We start from the raw sequence: 18,428 nt of genomic DNA, 5'->3' as shown, positions 1-18,428 counted from the left end.
GAGGCTGTGTTGAGGGCCAAAATCGGGTGAGTAGGGAGGGGGCTGCGGTAGTCATAGTAACAAGTGTACATAAAGTAACTACTGCATATAGTCACATACGTTAGAATCATGCAGCTTGAGTGAAATTTGATCTGCAAAATGTTGAGGAATTTTATAATTTCCAGGTTGGCTCAGAACTTATCAATCGATCCTGTATGCATGAAACGCAAAATGAATAATCGCTCAAATCCAATGGCTCTTTTATTTTCAAAAAGCTTCACTTAAGTATTTACATTTTGTGCAAAAACATTTAAAGGTTTTCAAGGACTTTACATTGTAAGTTCAACCTCAAGGCACATACATGGAACAACATCAATATTTCATCATGACAACAGAAAACTTTAAACTTTGGTTCCTACGAAACGTCTTGTTGCGGATGGTTGACTGAAACACTGTGGTGTCTCCATGAGAAGCCTGGACGGTAAAGAATCCAAACAGAGCCCATTTACATGCACTTACGATTCCACCCCAAACCGCACAAGAACCTTCCGGATGGTCACTTAAACCCCAAACCTGATGGATTCGGGAAGGAAATGAAACCTGTGAAGTCGTGTGAAAATGGATGAAAACAAGCTTGTTGAAAGAAAGATTTGCTGTTGGGTTTGAACGGCTCAAGCGTTGGGGTCGTTATGTTCAACCGCCAAGACGCAGACGTCGATGAGCTTTAAGGGAACCGACGCTCGCATTCTGCAAGACGTTTCCGCTACGCAATCGTTCGCTGCACCGCAAGCGTGATCTTTCATCAAGCGGGTACGAAACGAAGAGTAACTTGCGCCGCTAAATAACTCAACAAAGCTCCTTCCTGTCCCGACTCATTGGCCGAGTCTTTGCTGCACAGATGAACAGTCTCGTCATGCTCACTGTTGTTTTCGCCGCTGCGGTGGTAGAAATGTGCTTTCTGTTCTACTCGGAAGTCTCTGGAGCTCATTCAGTGCTGCATTAAGGCAAATTTCAGTCTCTGATACACATTCACAGACGGAGGGGGGGGAGAGACAGATAACAAACCGGTACTCGTTTGTTAACTAAGTCAAGACGTGAAGGATCGAATGTTTCCTCGCGTGAGATTATGTCCAGCTGGTACAACATGGAGCAAAGCACACGGGGACGTAATGGCTGAACAGCTGTGTGATAAGCGGGTCGGGGGGGCGCTGCGTGATGGACAGTGTGTGTCGGGTTTGCTGATATGTGGATATTAATAGAAAAGGAGAAAGTAAAAAGTGGAAACGCTTTGATAACCACAGAAGATTTGGATCATAATAAATCCGCAAAGCAAGACCATTCTATCTTAAGAAGTGATTTCTCATCGAGTCTTAACATCTTATTTTGCCAGTGAAGCGCTTTTAGCCCTAATTTACATTTCCCCCCCGACGGCTTCTTCCTCATTGGGAACCAAAAAAACCCTGACAAAATGAAAATAGCTTTCATATCACGAAAACTCTTCAAAGATGCAATCTGAGGGTCGCTTGAAGGTGCCAGTGTGTTTTCTGTGTGTCGCAAGAGACACGGCATAACAGGGAGGAGTCATGACAACGGCAACAAAACATCAGCAAGCGTCCTTTCACTGTAAATTAGCGCACAAACACTTGTCTGTGGTCATTTTTGGTGTTTGTACACAAATAGAAATCGTAAAAGTGGCAATAAATGAGGAGTTAACACAGAACCGTTCTCAAGCTCCAGCAGAGTTTAAACATGGGGTCTGGTGTATGTTCCTGCCCGTGTGTCTGATCTGATCTATTGCTGGGATTACAGGTGTGCGACTACGCTGAGAGGAGTAAGATCCTCTCAGGAACAAGACTCCTCGCCCTGCAGGAGCCCTTAGATGTTTGCCTCTATGTGTTCAACTGGGAGCGCTGGAGCCTCGCAAGGAGTTAACACACTCCTTGTTCGCTCCATGTTCTCTCTCGCTCTCTCTCTCTCTCTCGCTCTCCTGGTGTGAGATTTGTGCAGCCAAGTGAGAATCTCTAGGTCTACATATTTTTCTCCCTTTTTTGGACAAAGGATTAGGAGGAGGAGGGGGTGGAGGCAGAGGAGGAGGAGGGGGAGGCAGAGGGGTCAGCGGTGGGAATTTATTAAGCTTCGAAGATTAAATCTCGTCAAATCAAGTAAGGTTTGAAGAAGACTAAGAACTCTAGAAGCTGCCACCATGTCCCCGAGAGCTGCAGCGCCACGGGGATGAGCAGGAGACGTAGAGGAAGAGGAGGGGGAGGAGGGGGCATGGAGTGTGAGGTCTAATCAATGTGGCCGCTAATGGAGTTTGTTGTGAAGAGCACAGGTGCATTGTTCAGGTGAGGGAAGGCCATAAATGAAATAGACAGACTCATAAACGAGGACAATGAAGTAAATGATGAGGAGCCAGACGAGCGAGAGAGCTTCCTGTTGTTCTTCACCCATCCATCATAAATCCTAATGAACGCGGCGACGGGGCAGAAATAAAGCCAGCGTGTAATAACGTTTGCCGTTTTTTTGGTGGAAAATTGATCACGTCGTGTCGCCGCCCTGCTCCGACGCGTTTGAGACCAGAATCCAGATCGTTTAGCCTCCAAACACTGAAGTCACGCGTTACTCTGAGATGATTCCACATCGTTAAGGAGCTCCGGGAGCATTAATACTCTAAACAATGCTGTCTGAAGATGAGTAATTCCGTCTGGGTAATGGACTCCAGGGGAATGTGAGAGGTAAAGTGATCTTCCTCTGTCTCTCTCTCCCTCTCTCTCTCTCTCTCTCTCTCTCCTCTCCTGTCGCCGCACAGGCCTGCCCCCTTGTGGCCACACTCGCCATAACAGTCTGAGCAGGGGAGAGAGAGAGAGAACAGCCTGAAGGTGACACAAGAGGGGAAATTCTCCAGGAGGTTCCGCAACTCACAGCACATCCCCACACACACACACACACTCCACCATAAACCCTCTGATCTCGTCCGCGCTCCTTTTAAATCCTCACGCTTCCTCGCTAAATTGACGTGAAGTGCGGCAGAAACGACACGTCCTTTTTCAAGAGGAGAGGTTGTTTCCAAAAGCGTCTCCCCACTAAGCTCACCTTTGTTCCATTATGAGCCAATAGAACAGTGATGCCTTTAGTGTTAAGGCACTTTTGGAAAATCACACCCGACCTCTTTTTTCCAGCAGCACCGGTGACATTCCCTCCACACAACCTTTCCCAATCCCTCCCAAGTGATTCCCACCTTCGCCTATTTCCTGCAATGGTTTTCGTTAATAAGAAAGTGCACTTTGAGTCATTCTTTCCCCCCTCTCTCTCTCTCTCTCTCTCCCTCTCTCTCTATGAAGCGGTGCTATTCTGCTCCACAGCGCTCTAATCAGCAGTGTTTGTGTTTCCCCCAGTGCTGTGTTGTCTTTTCTACCGTTCTGTCACATCCAGAAGGTTTGCAGTGTTTTCGAGCGCAGAAAGGAAAAGGCCGTGTTTTGCTTCTGTGGTTAGCAAAGGATCGCGGCCCTCCCAGCGCCCGACGGCTGCGAGGCCGACAGCGTTCCGTCAGAAGCGACGCCCGGGGTGCCGTGATTGTACAAATCCATGTTCATGTACAGTACTGACCGTTAAAACAACTTCCAAAACCCTGCTGGTTATAAAAAAAGAAACTTGTATCTCTTTTACTAAGAATAAAAAAGATAGCAGAGAATCCCACATTATTATCCACAGTATAAATTACATCGTAGACAGAAATTGGAAATATATATAGTACAGTTATATTTCACTAGATTTTTTAAAATGTTTTTGTTGCCTACACAAATAATGTGTGTGTGTGTGTTTCTGTGTTTATGCATGTATGTGCATCAAGTGTTTCTAGGTATGTGTGAGTGTGTGTGTGTGTCTGTGTGTGTGTGTGTGAGAGAACGTGTGTACACGCTGCCGGGCAAGCTGCTGCTGCATCACGTGTGACAGAACTCTGTACTGGGCACGTTGCTGCTCTTGCAGTAGGCTATGCTGTTGTTACTGTGGTGACAGTCTCTAAATCCAATGCCCCCATTGGGTGTGTAGATGGGCTGAATGCGGAAATCGCCCTTGAGCAGCTGCTCATTGTTCAGCGCCACAATCTGGAAACTGGTCTCAGTCATCTCCAGAATGGAGTTATCCTTCTTGGTTCCAGCCTCGCAGTAGTCGTCTTTTCTCCTGCCCCGGTTGTATTTCCACTTGTTCGAATCCGACCGGTTCTTCTTGTGCATGTGCCAGCAGAACAGGCTCAGTAGCGTTACCAGGACGATAAGCACCGCCCCGCCTATGATCCCGGCCAACATCAGCGTGGAGCTGATGTCCTCGGGAGCCGCCTGCTCTGAGCCCGTCGGCTTAGTAGTGGAGGCCGACTTGGTCCTGGCCTCGGAGCAGATAGTATCCTCCCCGGGCCGGTAGGAGTTGAGGGCGTCCAGCACATGCACACAGATCCGGTACACCGACCGTGGCTCCAGGTTGGTGAGGCTGGTTTGCCGGCGTTCCCCGCTCACAGTCCTCTCACGCATGCCGTCAGTTATTTGGCTTTGGCCCCTTTTGACCCACGTGACCTTGTAGGCCGTGACGGTGAAATAAGAGGCCCAGCTCACCTCGATGCAGGTGGAGTTGACCACATGGTAGGAGATCTGCAGGGGGTCCTCGTACGGAGGCAGCGGCCCAGAGGGGATGTTTAGGATGGGAGGTAGAGGAGGGGAGGGTGAGTCAAAGTAGGGCGGGATGGAAGTGGTGATGAGGGAGGTGATGATGGTGGTGAGGGGGGTGGTGGTGGGTGGGGGAGGGGGAGTGGAGCGCAGGGTGGGCCAGGGCGGGAGGTCGGCGTCGACCGGGCACTCGATATTATCCAGCGTGAGCTCTCTGATGGCCATGCCGCGCACCTTCTCCGGACTCAGGCACATGAACCCTCGCACGTTGAGGGAGGACGGCAGCGACTTGAGCCAGACCACGACCCATTTCACAGCACAGTCACAGCGCCAGGGGTTACTGCGCACGGTGAGCTGCCGGAGGCTCGACAGGCTGTCAAACACACCCTGCGTCAGAGTCTGGAGCTGGTTGCTGGACACATCCAGTTTTTCCAGCCTCAGGAGACCAGAGAAGGCAGCCACAGGGATCTGGTCTATCTGGTTCTCCTGCAGGCTCAGTTTGACCAGCGCCTGGCCAGGCAGCAGGGGAGGGGGGAAGGTGAGCGAATTGCGGGCCAGGGCCAGCTCACGGAGGTTCACCAGGTCCTGGAAGGTCCCTGGTGCGATACCCTCATCGGTGAGCAGGTTCCCGTCCAGCAAGAGGCGCTGTAGGCGAGTTACATTCTGGAAGGCCTCCTCTGCTATGACAGCAATGCGGTTCTCATCCAGACGCAGCTCCTTCAGGTCCTCTGGAAGACCGATAGGAACGCTGCTCAAGTGGTTCTTGGTGAGGAAGAGGAGTTTGAGGCTGAGTGCCTCCCTGAAGGCCCCTTCTTCCACCCCCACTGTGGAGATGGAGTTATCATCAAGGTGCAGCTCCTCCAGGCGCGTCAGCTGTGCCAGGGCCGCCCTTGAGATAGTCTGGATGTTGTTCTCCTGGAGGTGCAGCACGCGGGTGTTTTTGGGCAGGTTGATGGGGAACTCGTCCAGCTGGTTACCATAAAGATACACCGTCTCCACAGATTCTAGATTGTGGAGCTCCATGGGGAAGCCTGCATTGTTAATCTGGTTGTTGTGAAGGTAGAGAACCTTGAAGCCCTCCCGTATCCCCAGAGGCACTGATGTCAGGCTGCGCTCGTTGCAGTACACAAACGGCTTGTCACAACGACACTCCTCCGGGCAAGAGGCGCCCGGCCTGAACTGCATCTGGAGGCTCAGGATGACAGTCAACCAAAATTGCAAGAATGAAGCCCAATCTTTATTCCAGGGTCCAACCAGAAACTCCATAGTGGAAAAAAACTTCAAAAGGAAAACCCGTAATAAAAAAAGAAATACGGTGAATAAAGCAAATAGGAAATTCAAAAAAAGGCAATTAAGTATATATCCACTAAAAACCCAGACCCAGGAAAGTCCACCTCGCAGGGTTTGGTAATGATGCAGTTAGCTGGGAAAAGAGCAGGAAACTGTGGGAGTAATCCTGTAAATGCTAGTCCTCAGCTGAAGAGCGATGGTCTCATTAGCGGTGGCCAGTCCTCTGACTGACTCCATCCATGCTGAGACATCAGACCAGAGCAGGACTCTTCATTCGTTGCTCCATGCAGAGCCCAGCCAGGGCCAATTTCAAGCCGCACAGTCGAGAGCCACCGCAGGCTCCACTTGCCTGTTCCGTCACACACTGCTGGTGCCCGACCGGGGCAAAGTCCAAGTGGGGTGACATTTGGATCCACAGACCTGCAGGGAAACAAAGAAATGCTAGATGAGTAGTTTCAGGGTTGGCCTGTTCTCAGGAAAAGGGCCTCTCGCTCTCCTTTTCTCTCTCTGTGTCTGTCACACACGCACACACACACACACACACACACACACGCTTGCTCTTTCCTCCTCTTGCTCGCCCTCAATCTCTCCCAAACAGACAGACCCGAGTCACAAAACATAGCCTTCACTGCTGCACTGAAATTATGCGCCGGCTATTTCTAACAAAAAATGCCAAACCATCTGATAAATATTCAGAACAGCTCTTTCACATCCGGTTTGGCACACATAAAGGAGGCTTTTATTCCGTGCGCTCTATCACAGGAGGGAATAGAGCACTGCTTGGACACACACACACACACACACAGTTGAGGATTGAGAAGAGGCTCTAAAGCCGCATATCAACATCTTCAGCGGAAAAACACGCAGACCGAGAGATAAAAACAGATAAGAGCCGATCAAGACATCGGCTGGTTTTCCTTTAAGTGAGTAAACAAGAAGTCACAAGACACACGACAATGCACGGCTGAGAAAGAAGGGAAAAAAAGAGAGAGAAAAAGAGGTACAACTGCCTTTCTGTGTGTGCTGGAGCGACGGCGGAGCACAGAGGGCGCGTGAGCAAACACAGCCGTGCTTACAGTAAACGGAGGCCATGTTTTTGCCGGCGGGGCCCGAGGAGGATGTAACGTGAAGAACTCAAACACACGTCGTCAAACTGGTGAATTAAGGCTCCGCCGAGTGGAATTAAAGGTGAGGGAGGGAGGGAGGGAGGGAGGGAGGGGGGTAATAAAGACCCTTACACATCAACTTCCTTCCTCTCAGCAGAGTGACATACACAGGCTGTCACATGAAATGGGATTGGAAAATAATTTAGTCCTTCTACCTGGGATAAATGATCGATACAGGCTATTTTTCAGCACAAGGCCACAGGACCACAGCACAACCCCGGCTCCATTATTCCAGCTTTTGTAACCTATCAACCTATCAAACACCGTTTCTTCAGCCCCCCCTTCTTCTTCCTCTTTTCCGCATGATTGAAAGATAGTTGTTGTCATCGTGGCTTTCATCTTAACTGCTCCCGGCTCCTCCTTAAGTCAATGCCTGACGTGACGCAATCACGGCCAGGAAGGAGGGATGAATGTTAAACACAGGAGTGACCATGAATGTGGGTGAAGGTGCTCCGGGAGGTGCTGGGGAACGGGGGCAGTTAGGGGGACGTAAAGATAAAGATATGAGTGTAATATGTCTAAGCCCAGGAGGAAGAAAATGAGGAGGAGGAGGAGGAGAGATGGAATAAAATGAAGCGAAAATTAAATCCATCTGTTTCCCCGGGAAGCTCTGATTCTTCAAATACGCCGTGATGTTTGTTGATGAGATGCAGCCTGCATCAACCCTCCTTGTGGCGGTGAGAGAGAGAGAGCGAGAGAGAGAGAGAGAGAAAGAGGGGGAGAGAGACGGAGAAACAATCTTTTTGACACACATCTGTGATCTACTTTTCTAAATTGAAAGAGCTAAATTTAATCAAATAAGCTTGGGGTGGGGTAGCAAAGAGGGGGGTGAGGAAGAGGAGGGAGGGGGGAGAAAGAGAAGGAATAAGCAACCACATGAGGCGATAAAATGTGCAGCCACAGCAGCAGAATCAACAGCAGAAGGAAGCAGCAGCGGCAGCATCGAGATGATTATAGCTGCAGCAGAAAAACACCAGAAGAAACCCAAATAAGAATCTGGGGGGGGGGGAGAGAGTTGCTTTTCATGCAAAACCTTTGATATTTGGCAACAAATCGATATCAAAGAGCAGAAGTGTCCACAGTGTGTGTGTTAAAGAGAGAAAGCTGGATTTGTTCACCTCCTTTTTGCTTTTATCGTTAAAAAAAAAAATCCAAGTCGAGTTTTTTCAAGATTAGACGACAAGAAAATTTAATTAAAGAGTATTTTTTTTTAAAGGGTGAATTTGGTGTTTAAGAGGCGGATCAGGCTGGACTTCAAAGGCTCCTCGCTGTTCATTTCAATGCGTTATTTCCAAAGACACACACACACACACACACACACACGCAGGTCTGCGCTCCGGACCGCGATCATCTCTGACACGGTGGAAAATCTCATTAACCGCCCAAATAAATTATACAAAAGGTTTTAATTAATGTTTAAAGTCTCCGGGTTTCGGCGGGTGGATGACAACTGCTGCCCGCCCGCCGACGGCTCTCCTCCGGCGGCGCTCGGAGCGAGAAGTTGCTGCTAGTTTAGGGGTGAAAACTGAACACACACATGGATCTGTGCTGGTTCAGATCAATGTTGACGTCATCGATTCAATCCCACATTTATCATTTGTTATATAGCGCTGATTCATATCTCAGGCCTCAGGTTAAACTGTGCTCTCTCTCTCTCTCTCTCTCTCTTTCTTTCTCTCTCTCTCTTTCCATGCGTTCATGACAAACATCCACTGTACCTTTGCCGAGTCTTTCTCCATTACAAACCGGCTACCGCGTTCAACTTTCCCGTTCCCCCCTCTGCGCCTCTGTCCTTCATGCGGTCCTGGTAACAGATCGTGCGTAAAGGTCCGCTCGGTAACGCTGGTGCGGCGGGCTGGTTCCGATCGGCAGCACGAAACCGGCGAGACTACGGAGCCGCATATCTGTGTGCCTTGTCTGCCCCCCCTCCCGGTTCCCGTGTGTGTGTCCCCGCCCGGGTTGTGGTCGCAGGTCCGGTCCGCACTTTAGTAACTCGGCTGCACCGTGCGTGAGAGGAGCGCAGACGGAGCGGGTCGCGGTGCCCAGATGTCCCTTAATTTCCACTCCGCCGCCGGAGCGCTGAGGACGCACTGACCGGGGTGTCCGCCGCCTGATCCGCCTCGGGCCATGACGGCCCCGCGTCCGCTGTGCTGGAGGTGTCGGTATATCGGTGCGGGGGATCAAAACTTGCCTTTAGTGCAGACGGAGCGTCGGAGCGTCAGACTCCCTGCGAGTTGTTTTTTCTCAGATGGTTTCGGCTGATAGTGCGCGGAGTGTGATCTGCTCACCCCTCTCTCGCTCTCTCTCTCTCTCTCTCTCTCTCTCTCTCTCTTTCCCTCCCTCTCTCCCTCCTTCAGTCCCTCCTCCCCTCCTCAGAATAAAGAAAGCCTCTCCTCCTCCTCCTCCTGCTCCAGCAGCTCCGTGATGGCTCCTCGCCACAGATCCTCCCTGCTGCCCTCAACACTGCAGAAAATAGTTGCGTCTCGGTTCTCGCTGTAACCCTGCGCCTCGTTCCCTCAGCGGCACTGCGTCTCGGCGCTTCGACGGCCGTTTCCAAGAGGAGGATCTACGGTTTTGGCCACGAAAAGGCGTTTTTGTAACTCACACATTCCACGACTCCGACGCGCAGGTCCGCTGTGCGTCTGAACGCCTAAAGTCAGAGGTGTAACTGCGCCTACAGCGGCCATTTACTGGAATATCTGAGCCGCTACAGACAATTAAAGGATTCTCTTCCGTCTAGTGAGGGTTGTTTTAATTACAGCGGGATAATTAGGCCCGAGTGGAGAGCGAGGTCTCCTCCGAGCTTCCTCTGCCTCATTTAGACGCACTGACAGCCACAGGCTTCATCTGACTGCGCTGCTTTGCGCTATACACTGATTCAGCATTGCATTATTGCTTTGTCCACACAGTCACACACACACACACACACACACACACTCGCACTAGGTGCAGTTTCAAACGCCACATAGACCACTAAAACACACACGTTAGAAAGCTGTCAGTGGCGTGTGTTTCCGGGTTTAGTTCTCATTTAAACTTTTACTCAGGTGATATTTTTTTATTTATACATGGAGATACTTTTTACTCCATTACATCTTTACAATGCAGTAATGTAATATAATGTAATGTAAAGGTATAAGACGATCAGTGAGGCATGTAGCTGTGTATCTCACACAGGGCCGGCTCTAGAGTTTTAGGGGCCCAAAGAAGAATTTCAACTTAGGACCCCAAACTTTATCTTTTTTCCCCCCTCACCCTCTTTTCTCTTCTTCTACTCTCTTCCCACCCTTTGAGTTCATATTTTCGTCCTGATATTTTGAGGAATAAGCTTAAACATTCAGAAATACACATTGAAGTAAAAGTATATATCATTTCTTGGAGTCTAACAGTAAGTAACCGTGTTACACAGGGCTTGGTGCTGCAGGCCTCCAGGGGCCAGCAGCTTTGTTTTAGTTTGACTGCACAATACATCATCTCAAAAAATGTTCAAGCGAGCAGGAAGAATGAAGAAGTTTTTTTATTATTTAATATAAGAATCTGTTCTATTCTGCTCCAAAGTTAGAGATGAAAAACCCCATAGAGGGGATTTGGGGGATTTTTATTTTTAAGTTCTTAATGCTTTAAAAATCTGCAGCACCAGATGCATAACAATGAATAAAATATGATTCACAATGAGCTCGTTTACTGCGGATACTAAAGTAGAAGTGTGTTGACCTGCGGAGGTGAAGCCTGGAAAAAAGAGCAGGTCACTTTCCTTTATGTTTAATTAGAAAACACAGAATTACAAAGTCAAAGGGTTTGGGCCAACACACACACACACACACCTATACACAAACACAGATGTTCAGCTACACACACACACACACACACACACTCAAAGTGCCGTGTTGTGGGTCTCCATGCTAGTTTATAGCTCCATCCCGTGTCAGAGAGGCACCAGGAGTCACATGATCCTCACAGGTCAGCAGGTACATATTTCTTTCTGATCTTTGGCTTCAGTTGTCAGCTAATATTAATGTAGCCGTTGGGCATCTGGTGACCCACTTCAACGTACATAATAACTCAGGGGTTTTAGAGCAAATCCACGTGGGCTCGCGTCCAATCGGCCAAAGTCACGCAAGCGCGGCGGTGAAGCTCTCTAACCCGTCAGCCGTCGACGACATCATCCCCCTCCGCTTCTGCTATTTCATGTCTAATTATGGCGCAGCGCTCGCAAACGGGCCCAATCCAGTCTGCAGCGTTTAATCCAGTCATAAATCAAGCTTCCCTGCGATGGTATGAATTATTGATTGGATGAATTTAGAGGAAACAGCCTATTTTTATTTGCTCCCCCTTGATGGACATGTTATGCGGCGGCGGCGCTCGGCTCCCGTCGGCGTTCCCGCCACGGCTGTGGGAGGCATTGTGAAGTGTCTCTCTCTGCCAGGCGAACAGGGGAACAAAGGCACACACTTAAATGGGTAAAAAAAAAAAAGGCGGAGGGGCAGGAGAATGTATTCAAGCATTTTCCATGGGGTGTTAATTTGATTTGTTCATTGTTGTCACATGAAATACGTGAACAGGAGTGGGATAAGAGAGGAGCTACAGATCGGGGATGGACTCAGTCACGGGATGGGAGCGACGCCAATTCAGCTCAACCTACAAGTGCAAACTCTGCTCGTGCCGTATGTGTGTGTGCGATTACGCAACATGTCGGAAAAACAGCAGAATCCTATTAATTCTCTCCCTTTGTTAATCACGGGACGGAAAGAATTCGGATTATTCGCCGTGTGTAAACACAGCGAGCGACTCCGCCCCGGTACCGATACGCATGTTTAAGGTTTCCAAATGCACAAATGCAGAGAAAGTGGAATTCCCCCTCCCACAGATTTGGTGCGGCGTATTTACTCTGCACTGCACGTCGATGAAACCGCACGATAGCGCTGCACACATCAAAGCCCGCGCCGTCCATCTGCTGCCGTCCACGCCACAAGCTGTTTATCCAAAAAGGTGGGGAGAAAGTAAAGTCCACTCTGATATGCAGATATGTTTACCCCTCCCCCGGCTGTGCTTGCTCCCCGGGGACGTCATTAGCTTATCGCCTTCCTTCCCCCTGCGCATGAATTTACATCTGGACACTTGGAAAAGCACTTAAAAAAGCAGAGAATAGGTGTCAACATCAGCGCTTAAACGCCTGTCGTGCAATTATGGTGGAGGTCTTTGAAACCTCTGTGGTACCGCAAATTGGCGAAGCTGCGATATCGCCGGACTCCTCGCTGAGATCTCAGTGGCCCCAAAGAAAAATACACCAATTATGTTTGGAGCTGCGCGATCAATGGATTCATTAATTTTCCCCAACGCGATGTAATTACGTTTGCCCCTGTCGATTATCAATCTACATGCATCTGATGTCACAGCGGGACTCGCCCTCAGGAGAAGGGACGCCTTTTTACTCATCAGCCAAACAAACACGCCACGCGGTGTATGTGTGTGTGTGTGTGAGAGAGAGAGAGAGAGAGAGAGACGTGAGTCCAGTCTGAATGCTGCCCTGTGCTAATGCCAGGCTGTAAAAACACTGAGTTGACAACAAGCAAACCCCTGTAGTTCGAGAGAGAGAGGGGGAGAGAGGAGAGAGAGAGAGAGGGAGAGAGAGAGAGAGAGAGATTTTGACATGTGGCGGTTGCGTCACTCGGTTTTAAAACTGCAGACTAACGACAAAGCGACGTATCTTCATTAATTGTGGCGATAAGCTGCGAGCGCTTTGTGCTGACGCTTCATCGTCCTTGACTCTGTTTAGAAAAGAGATGTTTGTATATATTTATCTTAAAGGAACAACCAAACCCCAGATGGACTTAAATGGAATTAAAATAAGTGATTTAGTCTTCATTCGGTCTCTGTTGGTTTCCAGCGCAGTGATTTTATTTACACATTCATTTGACCTACATGTTGTGTATTTGTCTCCATTTATTTTACTTCCTCATCTCCCACGGCGACGTTGCCGAGCTCCCACATGAGGGATTTCTAATCAACACTCTTCTCAAACACATTTCTATGAGCCAGCCTAACATGTTCAGACTCACAGCTCCACATACATGAACATGTACATGGACATGAACGCCACACTGTGCCTGCAATTACTGTGAACCTGTTAGACACACACATAAACAGGTCAGGGCCTGATTGATAAACGAGCTGCAGCTGTGGTGATTAGAGACAAGCTGCAGCCAATCAGCAGCCAGAGCTCAGCGCCATGTGACTCACACTCACAGATCATGAATCACTATTCATACACACTATTTTGGCATATTAAGTATATTAATCATGCTTAAAATACATGATATGTCAATGTATGTGACAGATTAACATGTGTAATGTTTTCCTAGATGTCTTAGTTTTATAGACCTTAAATGTTTATTGTTTAATGTAATCTATATGTTGACTTTACACGTACATCAATGTGTCATGATAACATGTTTCTGTTGTTCTCTTCTGTCGTGTATAAAGGAATAAGAAACACCGGAGGAAACAGATCCTAAGCTGTTTGAAGGTTTAAGGGCGTTCCAGTTTTTAGGAACCTCACAAATCCACAAAAATCACCTTATTTGGTCAAACTATTACGCCGCCACACTTGGGCGGACGCCGCATTTTACGCCGTTTACTGCAGGCGGAAAACGTGAGGAAGAGGCAACATGAAACTGTGGAGGAGTGAGAAAAAGAGAAGGGAGAGGGGAACACACAGATAGGAGGGATGATCGGCGAAAGAGGAGAACGGGAGGAAAATAGACAGATGCCAGGAAGGAGCAGGTCCCCGGGTCGAGCGGAGGATGGGTCTGATCCCACCTCCAATCCCTGCAGCTTTTCCTTTGTTTGAAGTCGACATCTGGGCTGAATTTCCCCTGCACAGAGGAAGTCTTAGCATGCGGATACCCTGGGTGTGTGTGTGTGTGTGTGTGGGGTGGGGGGGCTCGGGGGGCCGCTCTGCCTCCCAGGCTAAACTGTACAAATACTGCAGATCAATGAGTCGCTTAAGCTCAGGCCTGACAAGACCATGAGATCCAGACCAGGACTCACCCCTCCTCACAGGGGAGCCGCGATCACACACACACACACACACATATGTCCCAGCGGTCGCTTGGTCATAGACTGTCCGCAGCAGATACGAGCTCGTCTAACAACAGATCTGCATCTTGAGGAACACAACAGTGTGTATCGTCAACCTACGCTTCTTTTCCTGGCATATTCCGGATCGATTCCCGTCCGTCATTGTCAGCTCAGCTTTGTTCCCGCTGAGCCAAAACGCTTACAACCCAAATCTGCATCGACACAATCAATCAATGAATCAATCCGGTCTTTTCAGTAAAGAAAGTCCAGTCAGAGTGTCTATTTGTTACACAAGCGACAAAGAAAAACAGCACATTACCGCCGATCTTCACGTTGTTGCGCAACCTGACCCTGCGTGCCGCCTCGTCCACAACAACCTGCCAAACTTTGACAAACTCTCTGGATTTTTGATCAATAATTCACAGCAGCGGCTCAGTGTTTGGACAAGCTGCCTGCGCTCCAGAGAAAATCTGTGTTTATCTTCGGCTCACCCGTCTAACTAATTAACTAAACCCAACGCAACACCAACGCCGCCGTTGCCACCGCCGCTCCCCCTGACAGCTCGTCCCTGCGTCTGACACGACATTGCGCGGCTCTAAATTCGCTTATTAACGTCTGTATTTCAATTAAATATCACCCGGTTTCTGCAAACAAGGTCTAGTTTTACAAACAATCCATATTTGAATCCAGATGAAATCACAAGCAGGTGAGACGCCTCACAGAAACAGACATCTGAGGACCTAATTGAGCTGTCAGACGCTGCATCTCATCGCTGTTTGCTTGTCTTTTTCCTCTCCAATGTAGTCATTTTATATTTCTTACCGCGTTACTCAATATACATTTCTTTTCCCCTGCCTGCTTAATTCATCATAATCAACGTTTTTCTCAGACTATTTATTCCAGCGACAATCAGCCGTGCAGTATTGGGTTTGGCAAAGCGTTCGCTGTAACTCGATGCGTTCTGGTGTTACAGCTTGGCAAAGCGGTTAGTTGCACTTATTTTGAAATATTGCTGAAATCAAACGTCTGGGCCCCCCCCTCCCTGAGAGTCTCTCTCACACACACACACACACACACACACACACACTGACGAGGCTCCTGCGTTTGCACGTTTTCATTACGCAGAGCAGTTTATCTTTTTGTTTACAAGACCCTACAGCGCCGCTCATCATGTTGTGAAAAACAGAATTGAGATTTGGCTAAATAGCATTTTTAGCTCCGTATGGTTTTGCTGAGGCAGTAGCCCGCTTTAAAACGAGCTGCGGTCCCATCTGGTCTCTGCGGTGGAGCCCTTCGCCTCTTTAGTCCCCCCTGTTTCGCTTTCACTGACTGCCGCAGCACGTCGCCCCAGTTTGAAGACGAGACGCCTACGACACGCCACAGCTACAACATTGCACTCTGGGACGTCTGATGGATCTGCTTTGTCCTTTTATTAGCCGGGTTCGTGGAAGGGAGAGGACAAAGGGAGGACGTGTGCCGAGAGAGAGGGGGGGAGTGAGAGGAAGGGCCAGGAAGGGGACCGGAGAGTTTGGCTAATATCCCTCAATCACCGATCCGCTTCTGCTTTCTATTTCGGGAGCGGTCGCAACATAAAAGTTAGGATGGAGAGAACAGGTGAGGAAGAGGAGGAGGAGGGGGAGAGAGGTGGACAGAGGAAGAATCAGCCCTTTGCCGCTTTCAGTTCACTGTAATAATTCATGACTTCCACCTTTCCTTGGTGTCCAGCTTCCTCTCCTCTCCTCTTTCTCCAACGTGGCACAAAGCAGATTAATGGTGCCGTCTGGAAGAAAGGTAAGAATAAGCTAGATCACCTGTCCCTCGCCGCCGCACGGCATTAAGACCAATGCGTCACAGCTTCGGGTCTTTATTAGTTATTTATAAGAGCCGCTGCCCGGAATAACAGCACTAAAACAAGAGGACAGAGCAGGAGGGCGGCCATTAAGGAACATGGGAGTCTGATGAATATTCAGCCCAGATGCATTAGTGACACTTCAGACTAAGAGTCCACCGCATGGAAAGGTTTACATGAGTTTACAAGAGAAAAGTCAGTCCTTGCTTCATCCCTGCTTCCCTCCTCTTCTCTCTTTCTTTGCTCCTTCCTTCACCCTTCCTGTCCTTTGCTCGTTTCCATCTTTTTGTCTTATTTAGCTGTTGTATTTGAATCATTTCCAGAATCTACAAGGAGCATATTTTAAGACTTCCAGTACATTTTCTAGTAACAGAGTAAGTTTTAAGAGTTTGTTCCAAACCAAGGAAACATTTGAACACAAAGCTCTCCCCTCCTCGTGTGTTCTCAGCTCAGCCGCTACGCACGGCCTCCATAAAATGGCCGTGAAGCTGCATCAACACCTCTCTGACACAATGTCAACAAAACCTCACAGTAACCTCGCAGACGCTCGGATTGATTACAGCACCGCCGTGCTAGCGCGAGCGTGTGTGTGTGTACGTTTTGTCCTTTTTAAAGCCCGGCGTGTGTCGTGTCTTTCGTCGGATTATTCGGTTCCCGTCAGAGGAGATTTTAGACTTTCCTCAGCAGTGGTTTAACATGAGCTAATATCCCCGATCTGTTCGCGACGTCTGATAGCCTAACGAGCGCACAAAGCCGCAGCTCGCCCTCTTTATCGTCACACTGATCAGGGTGTATTCCCTCGCTTGGCACAGCCCCTGATTGCATGGTTAGAAACTCAAGCAGGAGATGGATCGGGTTTGATCTGAATATTATGCTCATTGCCCATGGGGACAATTCCATTTCTAAGACCCCCTCCTCCCCCCTTGTTCCCCCCGTCCTGTGTGTGTGAACCCCTTTGGATTTGTCGCTTTACATTTATGTTAAGAGGTAAAGCTTTAAACAGTGGGGATAATGGGAAGCATGCCACGGTGGCGACGGAGCTGCGGATACATTTCAAAGTCCCGCCGCCTTTTAACTCACAGCGCTTGGATTTGCGTGTAATGTCCAGCGCTGCGGGCGGCGTCGGTCAATCTGTCCGCACGAATGTAAACGTCCAGAGCCTGTGAAGGTTTGAGGGATGATAATGTATTAAATATAGACGCAGGAAACTAAGCCCTCGTCTGTCATTGTGGTCGGGTTCATCCCCGGATGCCCTCGCGTTTCCTGATCGGACCGTAGAACCAGATGTTAGCGACGCAGCTCTCCTACCAGCTTCTGCCCCGGTCGTACCCGAGCGCATCTGAATGCATCCTGTCTTTTATTAAAGGCGGCGTATGTAATGTGTCCGCTCAGCGCCATGTTGCTGCTCCCTCCACGCTCCGCCCGCACGCATTCGTCATGTGGATCCACTTGTTCGACCCACTGTTGTGATTAATTATGTGGCCGTGCACGGATTTACTGCGATAGGCCCGGCTGTCGAGCACGTGTGTGTGTTTGTGTGTGTGTGTGTGTGTGTGTGTGTGTTTTACCCCACATCCACTGAGGTCTGCTGTGCTTAAACAAATAGACGGGGCAGGACTCTCTCTCTCTCTCTCTCTCTCTCTCTCTCTCTCTCTCTCTCTCTCTCTCTCTCTCTCTCTCTCTCTCTCTCTCTCTCTCTCTCTCTCTCTCTCCCTCTCCCTCTCCCTCTCCCTCTGTTTCTCTGTTTCTCTGTTCACACACACTGACGGCGGGTTGGTTGGCCGGCCCCCGCTCGCCGCTTATTCCAAACACACACATACGTACGTACACACACACACACTTCACACACACACACACACTGAACCTCTTTGTTCTCCCACCGACCTTCATCCAGACACTTTTATTTGACAGTGAGGTGTGCCCGGCCCTGGCAGATTGGAGCTGATGTCCCCATGCAGCCGGCAGGGGCGGTGATTACCACTGTCATAAAATCGCCGCGGAGACAGAGCCGCGGTGACGACGTACACGAGGAGGGAAACAATAGCTGGCACATGTGCGGAGAGGAGCAGAGGGGGAATGGCAAAAATCCCCCCTGCTGTTATTTAAAACTGTTATGGCAACTCAGGGCTAGCAGGTATTTCTCATGACTATCTGCTTTCCCCTGGGTATCGGGTATCTGAGGGGAGAGTCTGGGAATGCCTCGCAAAGGTAGGGCGGAATGCACCGGCTGCACATGGAAGCGTTTTTTGGGCGACGGCGGAGCAGGCGTCCGCTGGAGAGATGTAGAGAAACATTGCTCAACGTCCCGATGTATCTCTTAGGAGGGGAGAGAGAGAGGGAGAGAGAGGGAGAGAGAGTGTTAACACATGTTGTGTTCCCGGGCGATGGACGGGCTGCAGAGCGGTA

At 49.3% G+C, this 18,428-nt stretch overlaps 1 protein-coding gene across 3 annotated transcripts in view; it reads right to left on the bottom strand.

Moving 5' to 3' along the window:
• Nucleotides 1-221: 221 nt before the first annotated feature.
• The window catches only part of flrt2 (fibronectin leucine rich transmembrane protein 2), a 33,074-nt gene continuing 14,867 nt past the window's right edge, over nucleotides 222-18,428 (bottom strand). The window contains exons 1-2 of one of the 3 annotated variants that reach the window (XM_076138659.1): nucleotides 8,812-9,659; nucleotides 222-6,347 (exon numbers count right to left, since the gene is read on the bottom strand). In XM_076138659.1, coding sequence (XP_075994774.1) covers nucleotides 3,921-5,903 — 1,983 coding nt within the window. In that variant the 5' untranslated portion in view covers nucleotides 5,904-6,347; nucleotides 8,812-9,659 and the 3' untranslated portion in view covers nucleotides 222-3,920. Of the gene's footprint in view, nucleotides 6,348-8,811; nucleotides 9,660-18,428 lie in introns of those variants that run through there. The other 2 variants (XM_076138660.1, XM_076138661.1) reach the window with 2 other exon arrangements.

The sequence above is a fragment of the Genypterus blacodes genome, unplaced genomic scaffold (assembly GCF_046128005.1).
Source record: "Genypterus blacodes isolate CSIRO-AG114 ecotype Tasmania unplaced genomic scaffold, CSIRO-AGI_Gbla_v1 ptg000392l_1, whole genome shotgun sequence".
In the NCBI taxonomy this organism is placed as follows: domain Eukaryota; kingdom Metazoa; phylum Chordata; class Actinopteri; order Ophidiiformes; family Ophidiidae; genus Genypterus; species Genypterus blacodes.
Note: the sequence above shows the minus strand (reverse complement) of the source record. Positions and strands in the feature narration are given on the sequence as shown.